At 60.4% G+C, this 13568-nt stretch overlaps 2 protein-coding genes across 9 annotated transcripts in view; one reads left to right on the top strand and one right to left on the bottom strand.

Annotated features, from left to right (window-relative positions):
- HDGFL2 (HDGF like 2) overlaps positions 1–584 on the top strand; it is an 18354-nt gene extending 17770 nt beyond the window's left edge. The window contains exon 16 of one of the 3 annotated variants that reach the window (XM_036847009.1): positions 267–584. In XM_036847009.1, coding sequence (XP_036702904.1) covers positions 267–369 — 103 coding nt within the window. In that variant the 3' untranslated portion in view covers positions 370–584. The remainder of the gene's footprint in view (positions 1–266) is intronic. The other 2 variants (XM_036847011.1, XM_036847010.1) reach the window with 2 other exon arrangements.
- On the bottom strand, positions 496–13568 carry PLIN4 (perilipin 4). 6 transcript variants are annotated; one of them, XM_036847007.1, is made up of 10 exons: positions 13461–13568; positions 13275–13342; positions 12624–12771; positions 11742–11803; positions 6894–9354; positions 6190–6695; positions 5406–6090; positions 5109–5296; positions 2918–2995; positions 496–2846 (listed from the first exon to the last, which is right to left on the bottom strand). In XM_036847007.1, exons 2-10 carry the CDS (start codon positions 13323–13325, stop codon positions 2514–2516), a joined length of 4512 nt encoding a protein of 1503 aa, XP_036702902.1. In that variant the 5' UTR covers positions 13326–13342; positions 13461–13568; the 3' UTR covers positions 496–2513. The 6 variants fall into 6 exon arrangements, with proteins under 6 accessions (XP_036702902.1, XP_036702903.1, XP_036702901.1 ...); XM_036847008.1 differs by having other exon boundaries at positions 5406–6695; positions 6894–8915; positions 9213–9354; XM_036847006.1 differs by having other exon boundaries at positions 5406–6530; positions 6828–9354.

Here is a 13568-nt window from a genome sequence, read left to right as displayed (position 1 = left end):
GGGTAAGGGCCAGAGGGACAGCAGTCTCCCACACGCTGACTGACCCCCAGGCCCCTCGGAGGGAGCTCTGGGCTCGGGGCTGACTGGCCTGGGCCTGAGCTCTAGGAGGGTGGCTCCCTCCTGACACCCGCCACGGGAGCACCCGGGGCCGCAGGCACGGCAGGGGGAGGTTGGGGGCGAGGGCCGTTGGTCTCTGTAGGTGGAAGGAAGGAGACAGACAGCAAGGGGCCTGCTCACCCCCGCCCGCCCGTGCTGTCCTCCACCAGCAGCGCGCGGGAGGGCCCCGACCTGGACGGGCCCGGGAAGGAGCGGCAGGAGCGAGAGAGGCTGCGGGTGGACTCGGAGTCCCTGGACGACGAGGACAGCTGAGCCGGGCAGCCTGCGGCCGGGCCCCGCCGCCAGGCGCAGCTGCCCCGAGGCCTGCCTGGCTCCTTCCCGGCACCCAGGGAGCAGAGAACTGTTGGGGAGACGCTGTGTTGTTCGTTTGTATTTGTCCCCCTGGGTTTTTTTTTTTTTGCCTAATTTCTGTGATTTCCAACGGACATGAAATGACTATAAAGGGTTTTTTTAATGAAAAAAAAAAAGTTGCTTTTATTGGCTCGGTTTTCTAGCGTGTCTGGTTTGCCGTTGTCAAGGAGCCGTCCAGGGACAGAGGGTTTTAAGCCATAGGGTCACCGTGAACAGCGAATACGAATTTGGTTCTGATGGTGCTCCAGGCCCTGCAGGGCTGACGGAGGCAGTGAGCAAGGCCTTTCCAAAAGTACCAGGAGGGATGCTGAGGGCTGTCTGTTGTCCTCGATGTTCACAGGGCGCGGGTGTTGGGGGCAGGCCTCGCTGTGTAACGTGGGCCGAGTGACACCCCACGCTCTGGGCTTCTCTGTGCTCCCCTGTCGCTTGGATTCGGATGCGGGGGGATGTGTGTGCGGCACCCGGCCAGGCATCTGCACACGGCGGTTGCTGGTTTAACGGTGGCCTCCACCGTGTGTCCCCTGTCCTGCCGGTGGCCGAGCCCCTCTGTCCCGGCTGAGAGAGAGGTGTGGTGTGGTTTTGCTCCCTGGGCCTGGCGTACCGGCCCCGCCCCTGCCCCGTTTGGTTAGGTTTGGTTTGGTTGGATTTGGTTGTCGCTGAGCTCGGTTTCTGTGAACGACTGTTTCCAGTGTCACCCCCCTCCGATGGCCGTCCGTGATGGGGAGTGAGGAAGGAAGGGCTCGGGGAAGTTCCCGGACTGGTCCCCGTGTCTTGCCTCGGCCAGCTCCTGTGGTGCAGGGCCCCTCGTGGCCCCTGGCAGCCATGGTGACCCTCTGGGGAGAGCTGGCCCGTCCATCCCAGGGCTTGGAGCACCTGGTGATTTCTGAGAAGCGGGGCCTCTTTGCTTCCTCCGTCAAGGAGGTGGCCAGATAGGGGGGCTGCGGGCGTGGGAAGTGGGGGCTTGACAAGCCTCGGGCCGCTGGAATTCTGACGCAGCAGCTCCCTTAGCATCTCCCGGGGCCCCGGGGAGCAGGGGGAGTGGCCCTCTGTTGTCCCACCTTCCCATGTGCAGCCCACCTCGCAGGGTGCCCCAAGGATCCAGGGAGAGCACGGCGGGAAGGAAGGGGCCCTTGTCCCGGGGCTGCTGGTCTCCGGCCTGGAGCACGTGACCTGAACGTGTGTCGAGCACGTTTTTCTGTTTTTGGTTTTTTTGGCCGCGCCTTGTGGTTTGTGGGATCTTAGTTCCCAGACCAGGGATCCAACCCGCACCCTCGGCAGTGAAAGCACAGAGTCCTTACCACTGGACCACCTGGGAAGTCCCCCGAGCACATTTTGTCACGTGCTCCCTAGGGCCCCATCCCTTGTGAGGGAGCCCCTTTATTCCTTCATTGGCAGCCTCTGGGCCCAGGGACCTGAGAACATCACCTGTGGGATCCTTGTGATCACCCATGACCAGGGGGCGCTGCCGGGTGAGTGGGCTGCAGCAGGAAGGGATGTGTACTCACCCCACCCCCGCCCGGACAGTCCGGTCCTCAGCTCTCAGTGGCTGCTGCGGCTTTGCCTTCATGAAGCCCCTGGGCCGGGTCGGCAGAGGCGGTGGGGGCCTACCTGCCTCAGGATGATGGTGGCGTTCTGGTACCTTCTGGCATGCGCTGTTTGCTGAGGGGTGTAGGCTTTCAGAGCGAGGACGGAGCTGCCTGGAGCCCAGGATGGAGGAGCGGGGCCGCCTGCCAAGCTGGTATAGCTAGAGGGCCCAGGCTGGGGTGGAAGACCCCCCCAGAGGTAAAAGATAAAAGGGCCCTACTGGGGGTGCTGAGTGGGGAACCTTCAAGACAGGCACGATTCCCCTTCTTGTTCCTAAATGAAGCGCTTGCTTGAGATCTTCAGGCGAAGCCCGGGCCCCCCCCGCCGCCGTCGAGGGTCTTAGCCGCCCCGGGCTCCTCGGCCAAAGGGGCCAGCTGTGCTCTGGGAGAAAGGTGGGGCGCCAGCCGGCAGGGCCCGGAGCTTCCGGGGGTTGGGGCTGGTTTCGGGCGGGGGAGGGGCTCCTACAGCTGCTGCCCATCGGGGTGCAGGGTGAAGGGCCCCACCAGCCAGCTGAGCGGAGGGCTGTGCTGCATGCTCTCCAGCAGCTGCTCCAGCCCCTGCCACGCCTGGCGTACACCCTGGCGGCTCTGGGCCAGGCGCTCGGCCGGCAGCTCCGCCACGGAGGCGGCACAGGAGACAACACTGTGCAGCTCGCAGAGGCTGTGCCGCGCCTGCCTGAGCTGCCACCGGAGCTCGGCGGGGAGGCCCTGGAGGCCGGAGGCCAGGCTGCTGTAGGCGACATGGAGCTGCTGGACAAGGCTGCAGACCCTGGACAGAGCCCCGGCGGCTGGCACCTGTGGGCAGAAGGAGGGAGGTGAGCGGGGCTGGAGGGGAGGGGCAGGAGCACCGGCCCCCTGGTACGCACCTCTCGGGCGCCGGCTTGGCTGCTCAGATCCTGGTCCGGCCACGGCTGCTGGTCTGGAGCCTGCTGGGCCTTCTCAATCTGGAAAGAGACAGCCCAGCAGAGACATGAGGCCTTCTTGTCAGGGACCTTCCCGATACTCCCCCGGGGGCAGCATTCCCAGGCCTGGCCTGGAGCTTCGTGTCTACCTTTCCTGTGGCGTGGTGGAAAGGTTTAGGGCCAGCTGCACCAGGATGGTTCACGTAAAGAGGCAATAATCCAAGTTCCTCATGAGGTTGTCAGGGAGCTCAGAGAGCAGAATGGCAGGGGCACCATGTCACACCCCAGCTCAGAATCCTCCCATGTCTCCCAGTGAGTGGCCTTTGGACCGAATCCAGTTCCTCACCATGGCCTGCGTGGCCTGCTCAGGACACCTGCAACCTCACCTCCTGCTGACTTCCCGCTGTGCTCTCTGCTCAGGCCACGCTGGCCTCTTTTTGTCCCTCGAGCACGTCCAGCATGTTGTTGCCTCAGGGCCTTTGCACGTGCTGCCCACTCAGCCTGAAACATGCTTCCTCTGGCCCAGTACGGTGGCCCCCCAGGCCCTCCCTGTCAGATCTCTGTTACTCTCCTCAGAGGCCTATCACTGTCGAGTTACCGTGAGTTTCTTTGTTGTTTATCTCTCCCCCTTGGGTGGGAGCTCTGTCAGGACCTTTTCCTCCTTGCTTTTTGGGTCCCTGGCACATAGGAGCCCCACACCCCCATTGACTAATCTTCCTTGTCCTCCTGAGAGCTCAGCAAGTAGACCAAATGTTGACTCCAACTTTCCATCACCCTCCCAGCTCTTACCCCAGCGACTCCATCGGGGGGCCTACTAGTCATCTCCAGGTTACCCTGTCCAAGACCAAGCCTTAATGTTCACCACCCACCCACCCAGGGCATTTCTAGGTGTCCCCTGCTAAAAGTCCCCGAGACCTTGTAGGGTATTTTCTCTCTCCCACTTCTCACACCTAAGCTGGTAGGTCTGCTTTGGAAACACATCCAGAAACCCAACTGTCTCTTGCCACCACCGATGCTACTCCCAAGGCCCCCCCTCAGCATTTGCCAGGATTTTTGCAGAAACCTCACTCATTTCCAAGGGCTCTGGCCCTTGACCCCGGTGGCCTGTCCTCCCCACAGTAGCCAGAGGGATCCCCTTAAATAAAACCTCTGTTGCATCAGGCCAACCCTCGGCCCCCAGTCCTGGGTGCTGCGGGGTGTGGAGCAGCCTCCCTGCTCCCACCCACTCAATGCCAGGAGCTCCACCCCCCGCCAGGTGACCACCACAGACATCCCCAGGCATGGCCCAGTGTCCCCTGGGGGCACGACTGCCCCGTTGAGACCCTCTGGGTTGGAGCAGTGGTCCTCAAGTTGCGGCTCACCACAGACCCCTGGGGCACTGACGCAAAACACAGGTGCCTGAGCGCATCCCAGGGATCCCCACTCAGGCAGCATGGCTGGGTTCCTCGCCACCTGTGTAGACGGGGCTGTTCGACATTTACGACCCATGACCTTGAGAACCTGGAGATGCTCAGACCCGGGGGTCCATCACCGTCTGCATCAGCCACAGATGGGATGCTGCTAAACTTCCTACCGCAGGCAGGTCAGCCCCAGCAGCACCCACAAGGAGCCAGCGTGGGTGTCAGTGGTGCTGCAGGGGGAGAAAGCCTGGGGTGGAGGGGTGAGTGGGGCTGGCGAGAGAGCATGACCCCGCTGGCTCGGTGCCTGTCCCCGCGGTGGCGTTCAAGTCACCTTCCTCTGGGCCCTTCCTTGCATCACTAAACCCCGCCCAGATCGCATCGGTTCCCCCTACCCTGTCAGCCCCTTCACTTTACCCTCCCCTGCCACCGGCCGCCCTCCTGCTCCTTGGAACACACCTAGCTTGTTCTCAGGCCACTGTCTGTCCTTGCGGTCCCCACTTTCCACATGACTTGGCTCAAACAGACACACTCCTGCCCTGCCCCTCTCTGCACGACTGTCCTGTTTCCCTCTCTGCAACCCCGTTGGTGGCAAGTATTGGGTCTTGTGTCCATCTTCTTCCCTGGAATACAAGCTCCTTGAGAGCAGACCCGTGACTGAGTGGCCGACGGCTGTTGTCTACTAGGTGCTCAGTAAGTGTCTGTCGAGTCCCCCACGTGTGGCTGAGGAAGGCACCGGCAGAAGGGAGGGCTCTTACCAGCCAGAAGGCGTCCTCGAGCTGGGCCAGCACGTCCAGGGCCTGGAACTGGCCTTGCTGCAGGTGGCTCAGGGCGTGCTCGAAAGCCCGCTGGCGGAAGCTGGGGTCCAAGTCGCCCAGGCGCACGAAGTAGCTGCTTTGGTCGGCCGTGGACTCCCTCAGCCGGGGCTGGGAGGCAGCCAGCCGAGCTGAAAGGGAAGACGGTCGCTCAATCTGAGAGGCCCCTCGGGCGTCAGGGGCATGCGCGTACAGACGACCGGGCCCCTGGGAGCTGGGACCAGCCTGTCCTGTTCTCACCTTGTTCCTCGGTGCTCATGGGCTGGAAGATCTCCCCCAGCTCCTCCAGCTCATCCCGGAGTGTTGCAAAGCCCCGGGCTCCTTCCTGGCCGCAAGTGGTGGCCCCAGGCCCTACGTCATCCTCCTTGCCCAGGGCGGCCCCTTGGGTGAATGTCACCTCAGCTGACACGAGGCCCTTGGTATTGGTGGTGGCTTTCCCAGCAAGGTCCAGGTGTGCACACAGAGTGTCCAGGGGCCTGGAGACCCCGCAGGACTGAGCCTCATGAGGGTTCAGGATGGTTTGTTCTCCTTCATCTGGGGCTCCGGAAGTGGCGAGTCCACCTGAGGCAGCATCCTGGGAACCAGGTAACCAGTTCTGGATGGTTCCAAAATCAGTCTGCACACCTCCTCGGGCCACGTTCCCTACCCTGGTGAGCCCAGTGGACACGGCGTCTTTGGTGCCTGTGAGGACAGCCTTCGAGGTGTCCAGACCCCACTGGGCAGCAGCATTGGCCACATTCATGGCACCAGCCATGCCACTGGAGACGGTGTTCCTTGTGACAGCTGAAACATTTTGGGTTGTATTCAGCCCAGTTTGCACAGCCCCTGTAGCCACATTCACTGCCCCAGTGAGCCCTGTGGACACTGCATCTTTGGTGCCTGTCAGGACGGTCTTGGTGGTGTCCATGCCAGTCTGGATGGCCCCCTTGGCCACACCCATTGCTCCAGTGAGCCCAGTGGACACTGCATCTTTGGTGCCAGTGAGGACGGTCTTGGTGGTGTCCATGCCAGTTTGGACAGTGCCCTTGGCCATGTTCACTGCCCCAGTGAGCCCAGTGGACACTGCATCTTTGGTGCCAGTCAGGACAGATTTGGTGGTGTCCATGCTGGTCTGGACGGCTCCCTTGGCCACACCCATTGCTCCAGTGAACCCAGTGGACACTGCATCTTTGGTGCCAGTCAGGACGGTCTTGGTGGTGTCCACACCGGTCTGGACGGCTCCTTTGGCCACACCCATTGCTCCAGTGAACCCAGTGGACACTGCATCTTTGGTGCCAGTCAGGACGGTCTTGGTGGTGTCCACGCCGGTCTGGACGGCTCCCTTGGCCACACCCATTGCTCCAGTGAACCCAGTGGACACTGCATCTCTGGTTCCAGTCAGGACAGATTTGGTGGTGTCCACGCCGGTCTGGACGGCTCCCTTGGCCACACCCATTGCTCCAGTGAACCCAGTGGACACTGCATCTTTGGTGCCAGTCAGGACGGTCTTGGTGGTGTCCATGCCGGTCTGGACGGCTCCCTTGGCCACACCCATTGCTCCAGTGCACCCAGTGGACACTGCATCTTTGGTGCCAGTCAGGACGGTCTTGGTGGTGTCCATGCCGGTCTGGACGGCTCCCTTGGCCACACCCATTGCTCCAGTGAACCCAGCGGACACTGCATCTTTGGTGCCAGTCAGGACGGTCTTGGTGGTGTCCACACCGGTCTGGACGGCTCCCTTGGCCACACCCATTGCTCCAGTGTACGCAGTGGACACTGCATCTTTGGTTCCAGTCAGGACAGATTTGCTGGTGTCCATGCCGGTCTGGATGGCTCCCTTGGCCACACCCATTGCTCCAGTGTATGCAGTGGACACTGCATCTTTGGTTCCAGTCAGGACAGATTTGCTGGTGTCCACGCCAGTCTGGACGGCTCCCTTGGCCACACCCATTGCTCCAGTGTACGCAGTGGACACTGCATCTTTGGTTCCAGTCAGGACAGATTTGCTGGTGTCCACGCCGGTCTGGACGGCCCCCTTGGCCACACCCATTGCTCCAGTGTACGCAGTGGACACTGCATCTTTGGTTCCAGTCAGGACAGATTTGCTGGTGTCCACACCGGTCTGGATGGCTCCCTTGGCCACACCCATTGCTCCAGTGTACGCAGTGGACACTGCATCTTTGGTTCCAGTCAGGACAGATTTGCTGGTGTCCACGCCGGTCTGGACAGCTCCCTTGGCCACACCCATTGCTCCAGTGTACGCAGTGGACACTGCATCTTTGGTTCCAGTCAGGACAGATTTGCTGGTGTCCACGCCGGTCTGGACGGCTCCCTTGGCCACACCCATTGCTCCAGTGTACGCAGTGGACACTGCATCTTTGGTTCCAGTCAGGACAGATTTGCTGGTGTCCACGCCGGTCTGGACGGCCCCCTTGGCCACACCCATTGCTCCAGTGAACCCAGTGGACACTGCATCTTTGGTGCCAGTCAGGATGGTCTTGGTGGTGTCCACGCCAGTCTGGACGGCTCCCTTGGCCACACCCATTGCTCCAGTGAGGCCAGTGGACACTGCATCGTTGGTGCCTGTTAGGACAGTCTTGGTGGTGTCCATGCCAGTCTGGACGGTGCCCTTGGCCATGTTCACTGCCCCAGTGAGCCCAATGGACACTGTATCTTTGGTGCCTGTTAGGACAGTCTTGGTGGTGTCCATGCCAGTCTGGACGGCCCCCTTGGCCACACCCATTGCTCCAGTGAGGCCAGTGGACACTGCATCTTTGGTGCCAGTCAGGACGGTCTTGGTGGTGTCCACGCCGGTCTGGATGGCTCCCTTGGCCACACCCATTGCTCCAGTGAACCCAGTGGACATTGCATCTTTGGTGCCAGTCAGGACGGTCTTGGTGGTGTCCACACCAGTCTGGACGGTGCCCTTGGCCATGTTCACTGATCCAGTGAGCCCAGTGGACACTGCATCTTTGGTGGCTGTCAGGACAGTCTTGGTGGTGTCCATGCCCATCTGCACGGCTCCCTTGGCCACACCCATTGCTCCAGTGAGGCCAGTGGACACTGCATCTTTGGTGCCTGTTAGGACAGTCTTGGTGGTGTCCATGCCAGTCTGGACGGTGCCCTTGGCCATGTTCACTGCCCCAGTGAGCCCAATGGACACTGTATCTTTGGTGCCTGTGAGGACAGTCTTGGTGGTGTCCATGCCAGTCTGGACGGCCCCCTTGGCCACACCCATTGCTCCAGTGAGGCCAGTGGACACTGCATCTTTGGTGCCTGTTAGGACAGTCTTGGTGGTGTCCACGCTCATCTGGACGGCCCCTTTGGCCACACCCATTGCTCCAGTGAGCCCAGTGGACACTGCATCTTTGGTGCCTGTTAGGACGGTCTTGGTGGTGTCCATGCCAGTCTGGACAGTGCCCTTGGCCATGTTCACTGCCCCAGTAAGCCCAGTGGACACTGCATCTTTGGTGCCTCTCAGGACAGTCTTGGTGGTGTCCATGCCAGTCTGGACAGTGCCCTTGGCCATGTTCACTGCCCCAGTAAGCCCAGTGGACACTGCATCTTTGGTGCCTGTGAGGACAGTCTTGGTGGTGTCCATGCCAGTCTGGACGGTGCCCTTGGCCATGTTCACTGCCCCAGTAAGCCCAGTGGACACTGCATCTTTGGTGCCTGTGAGGACAGTCTTGGTGGTGTCCATGCCAGTCCGGACGGTGCCCTTGGCCATGTTCACTGCCCCAGTGAGCCCAGTGGACACTGCATCTTTGGTGCCTGTTAGGACGGTCTTGGTGGTGTCCATACCAGTCTGGATGGTGCCCTTGGCCATGTTCACTGACCCAGTGAGCCCTGTGGACACTGCATCTTTGGTGCCTGTCAGGACAGTCTTGGTGGTGTCCACACCCATCTGGACGGCCCCTTTGGCAACACCCATTGCTCCAGTGAGGCCAGTGGACACTGCATCTTTGGTGCCTGTTAGGACAGTCTTGGTGGTGTCCATGCCAGTCTGGACGGTGCCCTTGGCCAGGTTCACTGCCCCAGTGAGCCCAGTGGACACTGCATCCTTGGTGCCTGTGAGCGTGGACTGGGTCATGCCCAGGCCTCCTTGGACCATGCCTTTAGCTGTGTCCATGATGTTGGCCATCCCAGATGAGAAGGCATCCTTGGTCCTGGTCATCTCGGACCACACTAAGTCGTTTGTCCCGGAGATGACCTGATGAGGAAGGACATTCGTGATCAAGCAGAGAGTGCTAGACACCTCACTCCCCACCCTTCCCCAGTCTCCACCTCATCCCTAACATGACCCGGGGAGTGGGACCTTCCTCCCAGAGGCCCAGCCTGCTCTTCTCCCACCCCGACATACCTCCCTCCCTGGCTTCCAGGATACAGCCTACTGAGCTCTGTCCCAGCGCCCCGTGGTTCCCCTGACACAATAGATCCCCCACTGCTGACAGCTATTCCCTAGCACCTCTGGGACCCTCCTTGCTCAATATCCCTTAGCCTTGTACTCAGCAAGCCATTGAATTACGTGTTTTCTTCATCTTGCCTAATCTCTATGGCAATTTTGAGACTGGTTTCCCCATCACGGGGAGAAATTTGAGGAGGCCAAATGCTTGTTAGCATGAATGTATTCAAGTAAGAGAAGGGGATCTGGGTATCTATGTTTAGAAGAGTAATAACTGGAAAAGTACAGGGCCAAGTATTGGGTTTGAGCCATAGGAAACTGTCGATAACTTGGTAGGTCAAAAATGAGGGCAGTTTCCTCTTGTTCATCCAAACTGCTGAAGGGCTGTGATGGCCTCAGGGTTGCCACCACCCAGGTTCAACCAGCAGTTTCCTATTTCCAATTCAGGGGTTCTTAACCCAGGGTTAGGGGTGACCCAGGGTGATCCTGCCCCCGCCCCCCCCCCCAGGGAACACTGGGCGATGTCTGGGGACATCTGTGACGATCACAACTTCAGGGAAGAGGGAGCTCCTGGCACTGAGTGGGTGGGTGGGGTCAGGGGTGCTGCTGAACACCCCCCGGTGCCCAGGATGGCCCCCCACAGAGGATGACCCGGCCCTGAATTGGCCAGACGACTGAAGTTGAGAAGCCCTGAAATGTTATTCTCACCACCTGCCTCCTGCCCAGCATCGTCTCAAGTGGGCACCTTGCCCACAGAAACCTGGGTTCAGCTCTTTCCCACACTTGCTGTGTTACCTCAGGCAAGCCACATCCCCTCTCTGAGCCTCATCTGAAGAGCGGCAATTAAAACAGCACCTCTTGGACTTCCCTGGTGGTGCAGTGGTTAAGAATCCGCCTGCCAATGCAGGGAACATGGGTTCGAGCCCTGGTGCGGGAAGATCCCATATGCCACGGAGCAACTAAGCCCACGCGCCACAACTACTGAGCCTGTGCGCCACAACTACTGAGCCTGCACTCTAGAGCCTGCGAGCCACACCTCCTGAAGCCCGCGCGCCTAGAGCCCGTGCTCCACAACAAGAGAAGCCACCGCAATGAGAAGCCCGCGCACCGCCACAAAGAGTAGCCCCCGCTCACCGCAACTAGAGAAAGCCCATGCACAGCAACGAAGACCCAATGCAGCCAAAAATAAATAAATAAATAAATAAATAAATAAATAAATAAATTTATTTAAAAAAATCCCCTCCCAGCCATTTAAACAAACAAACAAACAAAAAACAATAAAAACAGCACCTCCTTCAAAGATTGGCAGAGAAAACTGAGTCAAGGTGCCTGAAGCACTTTGCAGGCAACAGATGCTCCATTAATGCAAGTGAAGAGGGGTGGAGGGGGAGGAGTGAAAAAGTGGGGAGGGGGGCCCTCAGCTGCCGGGGTCCATTTTAATTTGGGCCACAGGGTGAGCCCGGTGGTTCTTTGCCCTCCGAGATGCTCAGATCTGGCCGAGCTGAGGGCAGAGGGGAGTTGAGGAAGACGCCAGTGTGGGGTGTGTGCTGGGCGGAAGGGTTGTATCAGGGCTCTGTCACCCTGCTATGGCCCTCAGCAGTCTTACATCAGCCACTCCGCTTGCCCTGGCCCTGAGGACATGGTTATATGGGCGGTCCCCGGTCATCCAGGACCGAGGGTGGATGCATCGTTGGCCACTGTTCAGCCTCTGACTGCCCAAGGTTCAAATCCCATGCTACAGTGTCTTGCTGTGTGACCTTTGGCAGGTGGCTTGGCTTCTCTGTGCTTCAGCTTTTGTGTGGGGTACTATTGCTCCCTTCCTCGCAGGACGGTTGGGAGGGTTAACTATTAAGCAGCACATGTAAACACTGAGCCCAGAGCCTGACACAGGGTGAGTGAGTTACCACTGTTTGGGTCGTAATGTGCTAGGCACAGAACTGGAGTGGGGGTGGGGGGTGTCTGTAGACCGGATGGAGCCTCATGGTGCCGAGCAGTAAGGCAGTACTGCACCCATTTTACAGATGTAGAAACAGAGGCTCAGAGGGGAAGACTGGCCTGGAATCCCACAGGGGTGTCTGCCTGCTCCTTGGCCTATGACAACCCCCAAATGGCAGGAACTGAAACATCCCAGGAGGAGGTACCCAGGGGGAGGCGGAGCCCATCAGACCAGACCAGGCTCTGCCAGCCCCTCTCACCCTGTCTGAAAGCGGCAGCGTCTTCTCAATGCCCCTGGTCGTCTGCTCCGGGTCGGTGGCCACTGTGGGGACAAGAGCTAATCAGGCAACCCAGGGAGGGACACGCGCTGGCATCAGCCACCCTGAAGCCCATTGCACAATCAGCGGGCACAGCCCAAAAGGTCAGGAATGTCCCAGCTGCCCTGCCAGGGACGGCAGAAGGTGACATCCACGGCCGTGGGTCTGGCTCCCTCAAACCCCAGGGGCGGTCTCCTGGAGCAGGGGTTCTCTAGAGTTTTCTCTGCCTGGGTCCTGGATGCTGGATGCCCACCCGGGGTGATGCAGGGAGAGGACTCGGGGCCCCGCCCTGCCCCACTCCACCACAGCTGGCAGCCGCCTGCCAGGCCTGGGTATATGGAGCAGAAGTCAGCTGCCTGCGGCTCCAGGCCCAGAGCGGCCGCCCCAGCCTGGGCTCCCCTGCACCAGCCCCTCTTCAGGACTTGGGGCTAGGGCTGCCCCGAGCACCCCAGCTGAGCAACTGGAGGATGGGGAACACACCAGGCTGTGTGACGCCCGGGAAACTGCTGCCCCTCTCTGGAACCAGGATCAAAATCTTTGATGAGCTTAGACATGCAGAACGCCCAGCCCCTGGTCCACAGTGTGTCAGAAACGGGGTGATGAAAGGCGGAGGGGGGGTTGAGAATGTGGGGGGCATTGCTGGCTGTGCCCCCTTGGGCCACTCATATTTATGTCTCAGGTCCCCATCTGGCACTAAATGAGCATGCCAGCTGCGTGGGCTCTGTTGAGATGACGCAGGCACCTATGAAGCACCCCCAAGATGGGCACAAGTCCCTGCTGGGGTCCATCTCCAGAGCTCCCGCCTCCACGGAGCTGTGCACTCACCCTGAGCCTGGGGCTGGGCAGTCTCGGCGGCTGGAGCATCTGCGGGATGGGCGACCGGCCGGGCCTCTCTCGCTGAGCTGTGGGCGTGGGCCGCCGGGTTCCGGGCAGAACTGAAGCCAGGCAGGGACCCAAAGAAGCTGCCCAGGGTCTACATGGGGTGGGGGGCAGCATGAGCAGAGCCAGGCCATGGTGGGGGTGGGGTGAGGGGAGCATCAGAGAGCCCTGGGTTCCCAAACCGCCTCAGGCCCTTGCTCCTGGATGACCTCAGCCACTAAGCCTCAGTCTCCTCGCCTGAGCAATGGGCAGGTTCAGCCTGCCTCCCATGGACAGAGAAAAAGTTCATTCTCTGGGTCTCTCCTTTTCCTTACATGGCCCACATTTCTCAGATGGGGAAACTGAGGCTCAGAGAGGGGCCGAGGCTGGCCCAGGGTCACACAGCAAGGAAAGAACTGAGGTTTGAGTGCATTCTCCCACCCCCCACCCTCCAGCTTGGGACTGGAGGGAAGATTGGCACTGTGGCCTTCAGATCCCTCCCCCACCACCCCCCCGGGAAGCCCCTCCAGACCCCAGGACTGTGGAGGTCACCTTCCCAAGGTTCTGTGGTCTCTCCAGGCCCCAGTTGCGATCTTTCCCTCCCACTCCTGCCCTCACCTTGCCCTTGGGTTTGGGGGGATCCCGGCCTCCTTCATCTTGAGCAGACATGGTAATCCTCTAAGCAGCTGGAAGGGCAGAGAGGGGGCATGAATGGGGGCTCCCGGGCCTCCTGCCCCACACCCATAACCCTGAGCAGTCCCCCGATACCCGCCCGGAGGCCAGCCTCACCCTGGCATTGCTCACCTGGACCGTGTGAGGGTCCCCTGGAGTGACGGGAAGCACAGCTGGCATCTGGCTCTGCTCTCAGCTCCCAGGCCTTATAGGGTCTGGGGTGGTGCAGGCCTGGCCGGC

This window comes from Balaenoptera musculus, chromosome 3, assembly GCF_009873245.2.
Source record: "Balaenoptera musculus isolate JJ_BM4_2016_0621 chromosome 3, mBalMus1.pri.v3, whole genome shotgun sequence".
In the NCBI taxonomy this organism is placed as follows: Eukaryota; Metazoa; Chordata; class Mammalia; order Artiodactyla; family Balaenopteridae; genus Balaenoptera; species Balaenoptera musculus.
The sequence above is the reverse complement of the archived record's forward strand: the minus strand, read 5'-3'. Positions and strand labels throughout refer to the sequence as shown.

Bases quoted from the DNA above. Each gene is read 5' to 3' on its own strand.
- PLIN4 (XM_036847002.1), bottom strand. From the start codon at position 13,325: ATGTCTGCTCAAGATGAAGGAGGCCGGGATCCCCCCAAACCCAAGGGC. The intron at 12,772-13,274 runs GTGAGGGCAGGA...CACCCCATGTAG, and splicing joins CCCCCAAACCCAAGGGCAAG to ACCCTGGGCAGCTTCTTTGG. The intron at 5,297-5,405 runs GTGAGAACAGGA...CTTCCCTTTCAG, and splicing joins CATGAGCACCGAGGAACAAG to CTCGGCTGGCTGCCTCCCAG.